General features: G+C 35.5%; 1 protein-coding gene across 2 annotated transcripts; it reads right to left on the minus strand.

The window, feature by feature from the left end:
- Positions 1-6,045: 6,045 nt before the first annotated feature.
- LOC137721466 (uncharacterized) lies at positions 6,046-9,763 on the minus strand. Of its 2 annotated transcripts, none has more exons than XM_068460563.1 (10): positions 9,510-9,763; positions 9,119-9,389; positions 8,453-8,533; positions 8,281-8,363; positions 7,963-8,079; positions 7,675-7,777; positions 7,497-7,593; positions 6,918-7,130; positions 6,660-6,795; positions 6,046-6,458 (listed from the first exon to the last, which is right to left on the minus strand). In XM_068460563.1, exons 1-9 carry the CDS (start codon positions 9,638-9,640, stop codon positions 6,671-6,673), a joined length of 1,221 nt encoding a protein of 406 aa, XP_068316664.1. In that variant the 5' UTR covers positions 9,641-9,763; the 3' UTR covers positions 6,046-6,458; positions 6,660-6,670. The 2 variants fall into 2 exon arrangements, with proteins under 2 accessions (XP_068316664.1, XP_068316663.1); XM_068460562.1 differs by having other exon boundaries at positions 8,453-8,554.
- Between the last annotated feature and the right edge of the window lie 5,788 nt (positions 9,764-15,551).

A 15,551-nucleotide genomic window follows, 5' to 3' on the forward strand; every position in this document is an offset into this window, starting at 1 on the left:
CAACATGACTTCGAGTGTACTGGAAGATTAATTACTAGTTAGTTGGGAATTTAGAGAATTCGTGTCAATTCTTCAAAATGCAGCAAAAGGTTTTTTTTAAGGATTTTGTAATCATAGAGATCACTTGGTTTTCTTTTTAGGATGGATTTACATGACTATATATTTAAGAACATAATCTAGATTTGTAAACAGATTACCAAACAGTTCGGATTGTTTTTCTTTTTGTTCATGTTTCTGTAAACCTAGAAGAAGCATGTATCTAGGGTTTTTGGAAACCCTAAAATAGTCAAAGAGACAAGGATCATTTCTTACGGTGGCTTTTAGACTAGGCTTAAATATTGGTCTGCCAAGGAAAAGATTTGCAATCTTAATGTGGGTGTTCAATTGGACCCGCATGTCTGGCTGTCTTCCATTAACTTTTATTGTTATTTTGTTGCTATCAATATTACAAATTATTCTTAATTCAATAGTCTTTAAGCTTACATTCTTGACACATGCATTTGAGAGGGAAATTTAAAATTTATTGAGCAGCAAGCTTAACCATTGACTGGAGGAAGAAGAGGTATTATCAATTGGACATTGTAATTAAAAAAAAAAAAAAAAAGTCAATTCCATAGCTAAAACTAATACCAAGAGAAATGCTAACAACTTTTTTACTTCCTTTCATGTCACGTATACTCTATTAACACTCAGAATTATATATTAAACTTTTCCTGCTTTTATTTCTTTGTTAGTACAATTAAACATGGGTAAATTACACTGTACCTCCTCCGGTTTGGGGTCTAATACAATCGCATACAACAACTTCAAAACATTTTACTTTCATACCTCAACTACTATTTTATTTCAATATAGTACATCCGTTACATTTTCCATCCATTGATCCGTTAAAAGCTAACGTGGCTGCCAAATGTGTGGCACGTGGCAAAATTTTTTTTTTTTTTTTATTCATTTAAAAAACCAAATTGAAGCCCATCTCTGTGCAACCCCCCACCCCTGCAAACAAACCTAGAAACCTTCCCCCCCTGGACCCACCTCCCTCTCCTCCCATCACCACCGTAGCCCTTCCCCATCACCATCGCAACCCCTAGACCACTCCACCCTCTTCACCTTCCTGACCCACCTTCTTCCTCCTCCACTCTCTTCATCTCCCCTTCCCTAGCCGAGACCCACCGCCGAACCAGAACCCAAATCCTTCTATTCGAACCATTTTATAGAGCCCTACTACTCCTTCCCTTCCCTCAGCCCCTTCCCTTTATCGACACTCAACCCTTTGCCTCCCTTTTCTTCGCTATCTCCGACATCTCTTTCTCGTTATTTTTCATTTACTTGCAATTTTTTTTAGCGTCTTTCTGATTTGGTTTATGAGTTAGTGGGTTTGTTTCAGATTTGATGTGAAGGGTTATGTGACGGGGTTTGGGAGTCCCGATTGGGCCTGAACAAGCGTTGAAGAGAGTGGGTCTCTGGGGAGAGAGAAAGGAGGGTGGTCGAAGTGGGCCCCATTGCGGCGAGTAAGTAGAGAAGGAGTGTGAGGAGGAGAAGGTTGGACATGGTGGCGGTGAAGAGCATCGGAGCTGGAGGGGGTTTGGGCTCTGTGAAAGTGATAGGGGTCGAGAGGGAAGGGAGAAGATGGGTTTCTGGGTTTGTTTGGTTTTTTATTTTTATTTTTAATTTAAATAGTGGAGGAGAGAGTGGAGGAGGGAGAAGGTGGGTGGGGAAGGTGAAGAGGGAGGAGTGGTTTGGGGGCTGCGATGGTGATGGGGAAGGGCTACGGTGGTGATGGGAGGAGAGGGAGGTGGGTCCGGGGGGAAGGTTTCTGGGTTTGTTTGCAAGGGTGGGGGGTTGCGTGGAGGTAGGTTTCAATTTGGGTTTATTTATTTATTATTTATTATTATTATTATTTTTAAAAGGATAAATTATTATAATATTTTAAATAAATAAAAAATTATTTTTTTCCATGTGGCACAACAATGGCTGCCACGTCAGCTCTTAACGGATCAATGAATGTAAAATGTAACAGAGGTACTATATTGAAATAAAATAGTAGGTGAGGTATGAAAGTAAAATGTTTTGAAGATGTTGCATGCGATTGTAATAGAACCCAAACCTGAGGAAATACAGTGTAATTTACCCATTAAAAATTTTTTGTCAGCAAAAAAATTAATTTTTTAGTTTTATGTGCTCATGGAATACATGTAGCATGGGGGGGGGGGGGGGGTGATAAATTTAAGGTTATTTTTAGCCACGTCCCATAAAACTCAATTTTAGTCTCATTTTGCCCCCTATAACTAAAAGTTTGCAACTTCCCTATCTGAAACTTAAAATTCGCTCCATTTTGCCCCTTGAAACTCGACTTTTATTCCATTTTGCCCTTCCTGAAACTCAAAAGTCATCATTTTACAATATAAAACTCAAAATTAACTTCCACATTGTCTTAATTCAGTTAATTTCTGTTATGTGGATTTGATTGTAAATCTCTACTATGAATTTGAGAAGGCTGCTAGCACTCCCTGATACCAAAGGCATCAATAGTTCTTAAATTTTAGAAACATGATGAAATTATAGAATCTTAGTTGTGACAAATAAAAGATATGTTAAGGAAAAACACAATTTGTAATGCATTTAATAAAGATATTAAAAAATAAAAAAAAACTCATTGTGATTCATATACAAACACGAAATTACCATATTGTGACGCTTAGTTGGCATGATTAATGGAATGGAGCTATATTTTAAGAATATGCATTCCATTGTTGTTTGGTTCAAAATGCCAACATAGGAGTGGGAATGAAAATTTCATTCCTTTAAAAAATAGGGATGGGGATCCTTATGTCCGGTGGACAGTGCTGACTTAGGGCTTATTTGGAAGTGCTTTTAAAATGACTGAATGCGTTTTTAGTCAAAATGTTTTTAAAACCAATCCTTAGTAAAAATTCAAATGGATCCTAAAAAATCACTTTATGTGCTTCCTGCAAGAATCACATATTTGGTGTTTTTTCCAAAAAACACTTAAAGTGCTTTTGGAATCCAAAATGAATTTTACTAAAAGCGTTTTCAGTCATTTTAAAAGTACTTTCAAACGAGCCCTTATACTAGGAAGGTAACAATGACATTTTATGCATGATGACATAAGGGTCATTATATAACAAGTTAATTCTATCGAAAACTCGACATAATTTTCTCTATTCATTTTATGCATGACGACAATAAGGGGGTATATTCAACTGGGAATTTGAAGGATTTCAATAGATTTATAAATTCATGAATTATTAAAGAGTTTAATTTATTTGTAGAGATTCAATGTAAAATTTTGACTTGAAATCTCATGGGGAGAGATGAGATTTGTGGATTCTTAAAATACACTATGAAATATTTCTAATTTCCTCTAATTCCTCAACTTTTTCAAATTCTAATAGATCACACCTGGAATGTTATAAACTTCCTTAAAATCTTAATTGAATACACCCAGATTTCTAAGGATTTTAATAAACTATCTTAAAATCTTGATTGAATATACATTGAATTTCAGATCATAACTTAAAATCTTTGAATATCCCTAAATTCATTAAAAGAATCAAAATCCCTTAAAATCTCAATGAAAACAATGAATCTCAGACCCTCCATTCCATGAAATGCATGAAAGAGAATTCAAAGCATACTTAAATAAGTCATAAATTCTACTACAAACGTGTAGAAAAGATTCCAAGGATTCTCTATCCATTCTTGAACATAAAGTACACATGTGAATGAAAGCCGTTCAATTTTAAATTTAACGGGATGTAATGATTCTTATTCAGATGTTAAACTTAAATGTGCACTTTTAACGTGCACCGAAGAATTCTCAAAATTGTTAGAATGAAATCCAATGTCCCAAATTTTTTATCCTGGGCCTTTAGGGTACACACTAAAATTTATATTTTATTGCATTCAATGGTTAAATACTGAAATTGATCCTAAATTTATTCAACCATCAAGTTTAATCGTATTCTCGTTTAATTGCCTAACAATTAGAATAAAGAGAAGGTTAATTGTGTTTTAGTACTATGTGGTTTGCTCATTTGGACACGCGTCTACTTCTTAATTTTCTTTTGATTTGTTTAATCCAATGATTAGAAAAGAAAAATAAAGTATACATGAGGTGAAAATAGATGCTTTGGAGTATAGAATGCTCCAGAGTATCCTCTATTTTTTTTTTTTTTTTTTTTGTGTTTTTAGCTAAAGATTTTACAGCTTAATAATATTCATTTTCACTTATAAATGAAAAGTTTTAGGTCTAAATCACATAGATGACGAGTTTGAAACTCATTAATTTCTCTCCTCCCTTACTTTAAACATATCGGTGTATAAAAAAAAAAACTAATAGCAAAGAAAACCAGGGTGTGTTTGTTTGCACTCACTAAGTATCATTGGATTGGACTGGCTTACTAAGAATATTAATCATGTGTTTGGTGCGAGCCAGGATTGTGTTTAATGGACTACGTCGGACTCGTGCCGACTAAACTCTTCACTAACCGGTCTTAGCAAGACTTCCCAAAAAGGATGGGATTGCTAAGACCATCGCTTCGCTTCGTCTGCTTGGTCTTTGTCTTCCTCAACTCACTTTGTCTTTGTCTTCCCCAACTTGCTTCTTCTTCCAGATCCTGCACCAACCGTCGCGCCCTACTCGAGTTTGCCAAGAGCTTCGCCAGGAAGATGCGCTAGCAAGTTTGTCTCTTTCTTCCGCAAGATCGATTGACGTTGATTTGGAGAGGTCGATTGAAATGAATTTGCAAATCCGACGATCCGACGAAGCCTCTACAAACTGAAAAAAAAAAAATGGGGATTTTTCAGGGTTTGATTTGAAGAGAAAGTAAGTAAATTAAAAGAAGAAAAATATAGGTTTGAATTCAAGAGAAAGCAAATGCAAAGAAGAAAAAAAATGTGGGTTTTATTTTTTCTGATTTGAGTTTTACTGGGAGCGAATATGGACGTGAAGAACCAAAGCAAATGAATGAAGAAAAGAGAGAGACATGGGAGAAAGAGTCAAATAAAAATAGTTTTATTTTGTTTTTTTTTTGTTTTTAAAGATAAAAAAGGTGTATTAATAATAGTAAAATGAATTAATGAATGACAAAAGAAGTATTTGAACTCTAAACACTCCACTATTCTTATCCAGCTTAGTCTAAGCCAAGTCAATCTAACTTAGTCCCAAAAGTTAGTTCAATCCGAGATAGTCCGGTACAACAAACGCATCCTGAATCATGTATGTTTCTTTCATTGGCAAGAAAATTTGGTTTTTATATTTTTATCGAGTCTCACACTAATCCAATATTATTAATGTTAATAATATCTTTAAAATAAAAAGCAATTAAAATAGAACAATAATGTAGTTCTAATCTAAGCAAACATCAAACTAATAACAATTTTAATTATTCTACTTCTTAGTCCGACACTGCACCAAACGCTTTACTAAGCTAGTCCAGCTTAATCTAGTCTAAGCCAGTTCAGCTTAGTCCCTGCTGCTAGTCCAGTTCGAGACAGTCCGATGCAACAAACGCACTCCAGAGTCTTCGATACTCCCAAACAACTAGACAAAATCCCTTCCAAATTCCAAAACCGCAACCCCCCGTTTATATATGCTTTTGTTGTAGCCGCCCACAATTACAATTAGGATGTCCAATAAAAACTCCAGAAACAGCGGGCTGTATCTTGGTTTGAGCATTCCAACTACGGCAGAGGCTAGGCCCTTTGTTTCACCCCACCTTGACCCAGCAACAATTTCAATATTTGTTCTCTAAATTTTCAATTCGAACGAAAGTAACGTCAAAATTGTTGAATTTATCCGATGTCAGTATCAGTTTCCCTGACAAAAAGCAATCCAAGGTTGTAAGAAATTCATGCATCGTCTCAACTATTCCCAACCAGGCCTGCGTAAACCAAAGAAAAATCTTTCCTTACCGTCGAGGAAGAACGTATGTCGAATTTTGATTCGTTTGAAAGAAAGTGTAAAGAACCAAGTACTTTTTACAGTAAAATATGACGCGCATAATTGTCCATAGCCAAAATTTCAAATGAAATAATTAAAAAACATAAATAGCCAATGCCACAAGCCCCTATCATACATAATTCATGTATGCAATTGCAATCACATGGAAACTTAATTTCTCATTCATGCATGAAGATAGAATTTACATTAATGTTTAAAACTAGTCTTATGACCACAGGAGAGAGCAAGAGAAAAGGAAAAATTTCAGTCAAAATTCGTCGACATGTTTGTCTGCAAAATTGAAGATGCAACTGCCCCAAAATACACCACATGCAGACTGGGAGGACCTTTGTACAAAGACACTACATTTTCAACTCAAGAAACAAATTGCAACTGTTCTTTTTCCAAGTGAATTAGTTCTCTTAGTCCTGCAATCTGTCTTTGGATCCGTACCGGCAACTCTTTGTTTTCAAGTGAATTAGTTCTTTTAATCCTGCAAAAGTAAAACAGACCTACATTCTTAACGCTTGTAAAAGGAAAGCTGATTAACTCTGGCAAAAAAGAATAGGTTATCTGATTAAGAATAGATGCTATTGGTACGAAAAAGCATTTTAGGCAAAAATTAATCGAGCTAACACCAGCACATAAACCTGCTATCATAATTGATTAGGAGATTTTGGAACTTTGATTCTACCTCCTCTTCCATCAGCTCATAGGTATTGGATCTTGCGTTATTGCCGATCCATTCTTATGCCTCCGCTTGCACCATTTACCTAAATACCTGTTTGTGCCATCAGGGCCGAGCAAGCCACTAGAAAAACACACATCCCCTGCATTTTTAAAAAGGAAACCAAAGCAAAGTTCAATTTTCATCTTCTAATGTTCTTCAGGTAAATGTAACTCATTTCATGATGTATTGCCCAACTAAACCCAAAATGCATCTATAATATACCTGGTCTGGGAAGTGGTTGTGGAACACAACATTGCTTTTTGATGTTCAGCATCGGTTGAACTTGTTCATCGTCGTCAATAATCACAACTTCAGCAATATCAGAAGCTGCAGTCTTGGCAGCATCATTACATGTACCAGTTGATAAACCCAGTGACTCAGCCAGATTCCTTAGCCCATGGACTGAAGTTTCTTTCTTTGTTTCATCAGCTGCCACTGACATTAACCAACAACACTTATGCTTAGCAACATCCTCACAGGTTTGTTTTTTCAAATCGGGATTTGAAGGTACATGCATGGTTGTAGAAATACTTTGAAGCATTGCCATCCATTAAAGAATAAGCATCTCTTACATTACCATTAGCACTGATACATGTGCAATCTTTAGTACAAATTAAAGTCATATGTTAGTGAAATTGTAGTTTTCTATTTTCCTATATGATAATTTTGCAAGCTTCCAGTTCTAGTTAGGGTATATGGGGGATCATCCGAATGTTTTTATTTTTATTTTTTATCTTTTGATGAATTGTTGAGAGAGTGAATTAGACTTGATATTTAAACCATTCTGAATAACTCATTCACCTCCAGCTTTCTTTGAAGCTTTCTTTAAAGCTTTTAAAGCCTTCAAAAGTTCAGTACTCTTTACTTCAACAGCAGTCTCCAAATCTTGTGCCTTCGTCTGATATTGACCAAAAAAATCACAAATCAGGAACAACTCATCAAATGAGATTCACTTAAGATCGTCTCATTACAAACTAACCTTCCACTTATTTATCTTTATTTTAGCCTTCTCTAGTTTTTTACTGTAACGAGCTTCTCTTCGTTCAAGAAGAACACATTTGTTCATCCATTCCTTGCAACTCCTATGAGAAGTAGGTATCACAATAAAAACATACTAAAACATGAGAGTGACAACAAAGTACACATAATGGAAATGAAGAGACGATGCTTAAATGCTATTTGAGATAGAAACACTACAGAAAATGTCTAACTGTTTTCTCCATCCATTAAATTAACTGTAGTTCAAGATAAGATTTAAATGGCTGACCTATTAGACATTGCAAAGGAAATGCTTAAAACATCTATTGTGTCTTTGTTGTTGGCCCCATCACCAAAAGTGGCAAGCTTTGAGACATCCTCTTTATCCAGATCTAGGTCAGATACCCTGGATTGCAACACATAACCATGTTAGGAGCAGAAAAGGAAACATGTAACTGAGAGATGTAACAACCTATACTAGCCCTAGGGCGTTGGCTCAAGGAGCAAAGCATGTGGGGGGTTGAGGGAAGTCATATGTCAAATCTTTCTCAAACAAGATAGTAATAACCATTAGGAAACTACTTGTTGATAATGCAAAAACACTCACAATTTGACCACTGCAAGCTCTTTGTCCAATGCCTTATTTCTTTCTCGCAACCTTAAACTCTCCAAAGTCAATTTATCAAATTCCTACGAAAAATTTAACCAAAACTTCATCAGCTTCTTTTTCTTGTAAATAATGAGCATTATTTTAAAGTATAAGACAGCTATTAGTTTACCTCAGATTTCATTTGAAGCTGCTGTTGCGCAGATGTACGCTGTTTCAAGGCTTCATTCTTTAATGCAACTTCTATCTTTGCCTGCACCTTGGATTGACAAAGCTGAAAGAAGACTTGCAACGTAAAAAACACGCAAGGGCAAAGCAAGCTCTTATAATCTTGCACGAAACAAATCACTGTATATCCAATCCAAAGTTTTGATATTTCTATTACCCCCCACCCCCCCCCCCCCCCCCCCCCCCCCCTCTCTCTCCAAATCCCTTCCTTTCCTTGGCAAAGAAATCAATCATAACCTCACCACCTTCTCTTGATTTTCTTTGCAGTGAAGGGTCTAAGCTTATATCGGAGGTGTCTGTTTTGCTAAAACAGAAAGTATTCCAGAAACTAAAGTTCGAAACTTTCTTATTATTCAGATTGAAGTTCCACCCAAAAGCCAATTGGGCTTTTCGACAACTCTTCGTATCCTCAACCAAATTCAGAACTCGAGTTATACTTGTTTTGCTTAATTCCTTTCTCAAATTCCCAACACTAAAAGAATAAAATCAAAAAAGGACTACCCAAAATATGCAAATCCAAATCAAATAGAAAAACTCTAATTTTTTTCGGGGGTTCCTTATTTTCTCAGGAACCAAACCAAGCAAATGTGAATCCAGTAAACTACAATACCTCTTCTTTGACCAATTTGAGCTCCTTCTCCTTGAGCTCCAAATCCGAAGCAAGCCCTAGCGCCACGGCCTCCAACCTCCTCACCTCTTGCCGCAGCGCCTCGGAGTCTTCCTCGCATTGGCCACTCGACCTCCGATTCTGACTCTGACTGAGATTCGGATCCGCCCATTGAAAATAAACCCGGACGACGTCGTTTAGGTTGCAACTCTGTTTGCACACCGGGCAACTGTTCCTCTTCTTGTTCGCATAGTACCCGAACGACTCTTGCAGACTAGGGTTTTGCACACAAAACGCAGCGTTTAAGCACTTGGTTCCAACCAAACATAGAAATTAGAGATAGAAAAATGAAATTGCATAAATACAGAGGAGGGAGAGGGAGAGAGAGAGAGACCAGAGTTCGTGGAAGACATGGCCGCAGATTGAGATGACTTGGAGGTCCTCGACAACGGGATCGAAGTCTTTGCAGCAGAGTGAGCAAATGGTTTTGGTAAAGCCGTCGCCGTCGCCGCCGCAATGCACCATTCTCTATCGACTCCCTACTCTCTAACCTTTCAATGGGGTTTCGGCGTGTATCCCTCTCTCATATTTTCTCGGGAAAATGGAGCGAAATTTTAAAAATTAAGCGAATTAAGCGGGATGGTTTTTAATTTTTTAATTTCTTTTTTTCTGACAACGGATCGGGAATAAGATGAAAACAGCGATGATGGTTAAATGTAAAACTACAGAAATGCCCCTCACTCTTTACTTTATTTCAGATTTTTGCAAAATTGCTGTCTTCGTTTTAGCCCTTAGATTTCATCTAACGGTTTTCCAAATTACTTAAATTTCTATTAGTTTAAATTCCCGTATATATTTTTTCCGATTGGCTTATCTTTTTTTTTTAATGTACAACAAGACAAACATTGGTATAAGCCACTCTCATTCCATAATGCAGAGTGAAGAATCGAATTGGAAAGTTCCGTTTTAAATTATAAAGGCAAACGTTCTCAATTATTTAAGCTACAAATCTCTTTAACATTCATTAGTTGTTTCAAACCAAATGGCATCAATAGCATGTTTACTCAGCTTGAACGAAAAATGAGTATGCAATAAATAACCTCGGGTTAATCCAATAATTGATTTTTTCGGTATGGCATACCAAATCCAACACATTTGTTTCATTCTTGCAAACGCTTTGTAAGAAATATGGAGTTTTCCTCTTCTTAGCATAAGAAGAGAGTAACAACGATTGAAATTCAACTAATTAACTGCTTACTTGTGAAAAATGATATGTGACTTCGTGAACTCTCAACTTTGTACAAAGACATTTCTTTCCTCTAAACCTCTATAGTAGCCAATAATATTTCAACCAACAAAAATAGTAGCCAATAATATAAATTATATATAGTACAACAAAATGGCTCTTCATAAACAGGAAGTAGAAACTGTCATTTGCTTCAACCATTTGTTACTCTTCACAATTCACATGGACAGAGCATAACATATGAACTTTTGCTTTCTCTCCTAACTCCCAGCCTCCACAACAGAATCATACATCTCAACATTGCAAACCCGTAAGTAGACGTACCTTTGAATGCTTTATCATCTACCATCCCTCCCAACGAAGTGTTCTATTTGCAAGCACCCTTGGGATTGCACACTGTTTGTCATAGACCCCGACTTGAATCGCTTTGTCCCCGGTGCATTCTCCTTATTATCCTGCAAAAGTAAACATATCTACATGCTTAACATTTCTAACAACATCGAATGAATCACTCTTGAGTAGGTACAAATATTTCGAGATGTGAAAAAATAGAATGAAAACAAGCACATGAACCCATCATTGTTGAATGATTCAGTGATCTAAGAACTTTGATTCTACCACCACTTCCGTCAGCTCCTACATCAATCAAATTACTAGAATCTGCACTTGGGTTTTGCCTTGATTCTGATCCCTTATTCAGATTCCACTTGCACCATTTACCTAAAAACCTGTTTGTTCCATCATTCCCAAGCAAGCCATCAGAAAAACATGCATCCCCTGTATTTTGAAGAGAAATAACAAAAACAAAATCAAATCCTCATCTACTATATCTTTAAAAAAATGCTACTCATTTCATGATATATTGCTCAATAAACTCAAAAAATTGCATAAATACATGTTCTAGGAAGTGGTTGTGGGGTGGGAGACTCCTTTTTGATGTTAAACATAGGTTGATCTTGTTCAACATCATTAAGAATCACATCATCGGTAACAGGAGTCCTGGTGGTATCGTTACAAGTAGGAGTTTCTTTCCTAATATCAGAAACTACATCTGACGTCAACCGAGTGCATTTTTGGTTAACAACATCCTCATAGGTTGGTTCTTTCAATTTGGGATTTGAAAGTCCATGCTTAGCTGTAGAAAGTTTTGAAGCATCTTTATCTCCTAAAGAGTAGGCATCTTTTACTTTATCATGAACAATTGTGCTTGTACCATCTTTAGTACAACTTAAATCCATATGGTCAGTGAAGTTTGAGTTTTCTATTTTCCTATGACACAGTAGATCATTTTCCAATTTTTTGAATTCTATCCAACCTATGAATAGGAGCATACGGATGTTTTCTTTGAACTTCTGATGAATTGTTGACAACCACTGAATTAGTGTGCTTGTACTTTAGCTTTCTTTATGTTGACTTCTATAATATTTTCCCAATAATTCTGGAATTCCTATAATATTCGGTTTCCTAGTTTAGATTGTAGATTGATTGTAATTATTCTTTCTTTATTGTAGTATGATTGTACATGATTATATAGACCTTAAAATGAGAAGAATACAATTAACATATTCAAAGCATTCTTTTCTTGGCACCAAAGCCAAGTCGTAAAAAAGGGAAAGAAAGTTTCGAACCCTAATAGGGTTTGTTACTGTGTCGTGCCCAGCACCACCGTGGTGCCTCTGACGAACAGCGAGCAACGTGAAGTTGTTGCTGTGTCCCAATCTTCTACCTTGAATTCCGATTAGCAACGTGTGTTGTTGCTACCCTGTGTACCTTTACCGCTACACAGGTTTCCTATTCTTCATGAAAGATGTTTGCCGAGAACAACCAAATCATTTCTACTACCGCTTCGATCATGATTCAGTTAGACAATTAAAGCTTCAACATTAAGATGGTTTTGGATGAGAAGAACTATGTTTTATGGGCTCCTGTTATTCAAATTCATATTGCTGGAAGGAAGAAGATGGAATATCTTCATGGGTCCATTAAAGCCCTTGCAGAGGATGATCCCAAATATGATGATTGGTTTTTTGAAGATCAGAGAATTAAAAGTTGGAACTACAAGAAAACATGACTTAGGTGGCGACAAACATTCATCACATAAACAAGAAAATTTGTCACATTTGACTATATGTGACGAAATTCTAGCGTCACCAATTGCATCACCTATACAGCATCACCTATAGTCCATGTGATGAATTTTATTTTTGCCACATTTTTTCAGTAGACGTGACACAACATTCGTCACTTAATAACAATATGTGTGATGAATTATACATCACAAATTAACCATATGTGTGACGAATTATGTCACTTAATAACAATATGTGTGATGAATTATACATCATCAAATACAAAATTAAGTGACCTATTTTTTTTTGTCTCGTATCAGGTTTATAAATGATGATTTTGTAGTCATCCAATATGATACTAGATGATACAGTTTACACTAAGCGACGCTGAAAAGGCCACATATTCCTTTGATATGTGGTGCAACTTACATCATATATGTTTCAATCAAATACCTTTTTAGAAATAATAACGACGAACTAATTGTTTTTCCTGTTTCGTAATCTATAATTGCAGTTCATAACACTTATAAGGTAATACTTCACATTTTCATTAATGGACGATTAAAACACATAAGTCGAATACATTCACCAAATGTACATCCCAAAAATTAATGTCATGGTGACCTATCTCAAAATAGAAGTTTAAAAGAGTTTGAGGTGCCTAACAAAAGATAGCTTGAGGTGCCTAACAAACGACAACTTGAGGTACCAACAAAAGAGCAGTCTAAGCTAGAACAATCAAGAGTAGTAACATTTATATATAGACATCTTGGGTAATAACAAATGACAAGTCCAAGGCACATTTAGGTGCTAATTAGCAAAAAAGGTGTTCCATATGCTAACAGAAGAGGTGTACCATCTGCATACCTGAAACTAACCGCAAAAGACACAACATGGACATCATTCCTTTTCCAAATCATGTTTTTCCAGCTTAGGATAAGTATTTTCACCCTCTGAAATATCACCACCAGATTCTATAGAGTTTTTGGTCTTCTCCTGACTTGTAGCAATAAATGCCTTGACTTTTGTGAACAGATTTTCATCATCATTACATAAATCCAATCGAGCTCTCAATTGTTCATTCTCTTGTTGCAATTTGAGGAAACCATCTGACAAAAGCTTGATCTGAGATCTCATATCAGTTAACTCGAAACTTGATGCCATAGAAGAAATGCAACCAGAGGTATCCGTAAGAGGAAAAACACTTACACCATTAATTGATTTTCCCTTCTTCCCGAGGTTTTCAGCCATGATTCCAAACTCATCATCCAATGACACATGTAATGAATTTGATGGTGTACCTTTATGTGCTTCTTGGATCAGTTTCTCCCTCATTTCATCCTTTATTTTCTTCATGTTATCCTTTCATAATTAAATAGAAACAATTTAGTTTCTTTCATTCCAAACATTTCAGCTATAATATGCTTAAGAAAACACAACTTGACCACTTGTATGTTATCCTTATCTGATGCAGAAGCAAATCACCATGCAAAACCTGTATGTAAACATGATTTGTAGTTTCTATTTGACTATGGATTAAATTGGACTAGGCACATATAATGTTTTTCTCAACAAGTAACAAACGCAAAGTTAGCATAAGATATATTGGTGGGACAAACCAATAGTATCGTGTCAATTTTGCATGTTCATTTCAACTGTGTTTCTTAAGTTGTGTCTTATTAATTGTAAAATTTTAATCTCCAGTGCATTTGAAATGACAAAAAATGAGTGGCCTATGAATGACTTACATATTTTTCTCGAGCAACATCATTGATCCACTGGCCATTCTTATCTTTGTGAAGAGCACCCCAATTGTCAATCACTGATAATGAATCTACTTTCTGTTTAATAATGAAGATACAAACGTGAGAGTGCTAATAAGTATTATAAGTACTTTAGTTTCATTAACTTGTGAGCTGTCCTAGCATGTTGGATGAATGGCCTTGCTCCTCCTTTGTGGTGATACATCAATTTCTTCCTATTATTAGCATTTTGCTTTGAAAGCTCCTACATTACACAAGTGGTACATAACAAGCAAAAGAAGAGTTAGTATTGTAAAGGTGTACAATTTGGGAAGCTCCTACCTCCTAGACTTATACATATTCATATATTTGAGTTGTACATATTTGTTCGAATGCAATAGAATACCACTATCTAACATCTTCTCCAATCAATTAGAATCTAATTTTCATAAACACAATGTCCAATGATTTTTGCTCTCGTTCTCTTGTAGACGTTCTCAAATTTTACCAACCTAAAATGTAGAACTAAAAACAATGAATAGCCTAATAAATGCAAGCAAGGTCTACATTTGATTATGTCAAATACCAATAAAATACATGTAAAAGCTTGTGAAGAAGCAAAGCTTATTTATCAATAACATACATGTACAAGCTCTTCATTATATATATAATGAGCTCTGCTAATGCAGACCGTGTTTGCATTTATTAGGCTATTCATTGCTTTTAGTTCTACATTTCAGGTTGGTATATATTTATTATATAAGCTCACCAGTGAAGAAGCATAGCTTATTTATCACAAGCCCTGCATTCGATTATTTATCACAAGCTTATATATATTAATACCAATAAATACATATAAAAGTTAATATATGCTTATATATTAACTTTTAATAAATAAATAAAAAGCATTGTTCTATGCTCATTCCATTTATTACAAAATCAACATGCGATAAAAAAATTGTTGTTCAACAATATAAGAAAAAGTTGGCATCTAACTTGGACATATATTTGAAAATGATGTATAGAATGCATACCAAAAAGTGGGTAGTAGTGTAAACATTATCGCATAGCCAGTCCCAGTGACTCTTAGGTCTCTCATTCCATATCCGATCATTTGGTAGATTAGCTCGTCCTCTTGTAGGTGTTCCACATGACAAGTAGTACTTATACAACCGGTGCCTAAACACATAGTACAACTTCGCCATCTTCTTATCAACATATTCAATTATCTTTGGATGAGATAAGTCCACCACAAATAATACCTATATTATCAAGCATATATATATATATATATAAATAAGTGAGTGCTTGAAATTATTATGAATAAAGTAAATTAAAATCAAACTCACAAGCAACTTATTCCGCAGTGTCCTCTTTTA

Source organism: Pyrus communis, chromosome 16 (assembly GCF_963583255.1).
Source record: "Pyrus communis chromosome 16, drPyrComm1.1, whole genome shotgun sequence".
In the NCBI taxonomy this organism is placed as follows: domain Eukaryota; kingdom Viridiplantae; phylum Streptophyta; class Magnoliopsida; order Rosales; family Rosaceae; genus Pyrus; species Pyrus communis.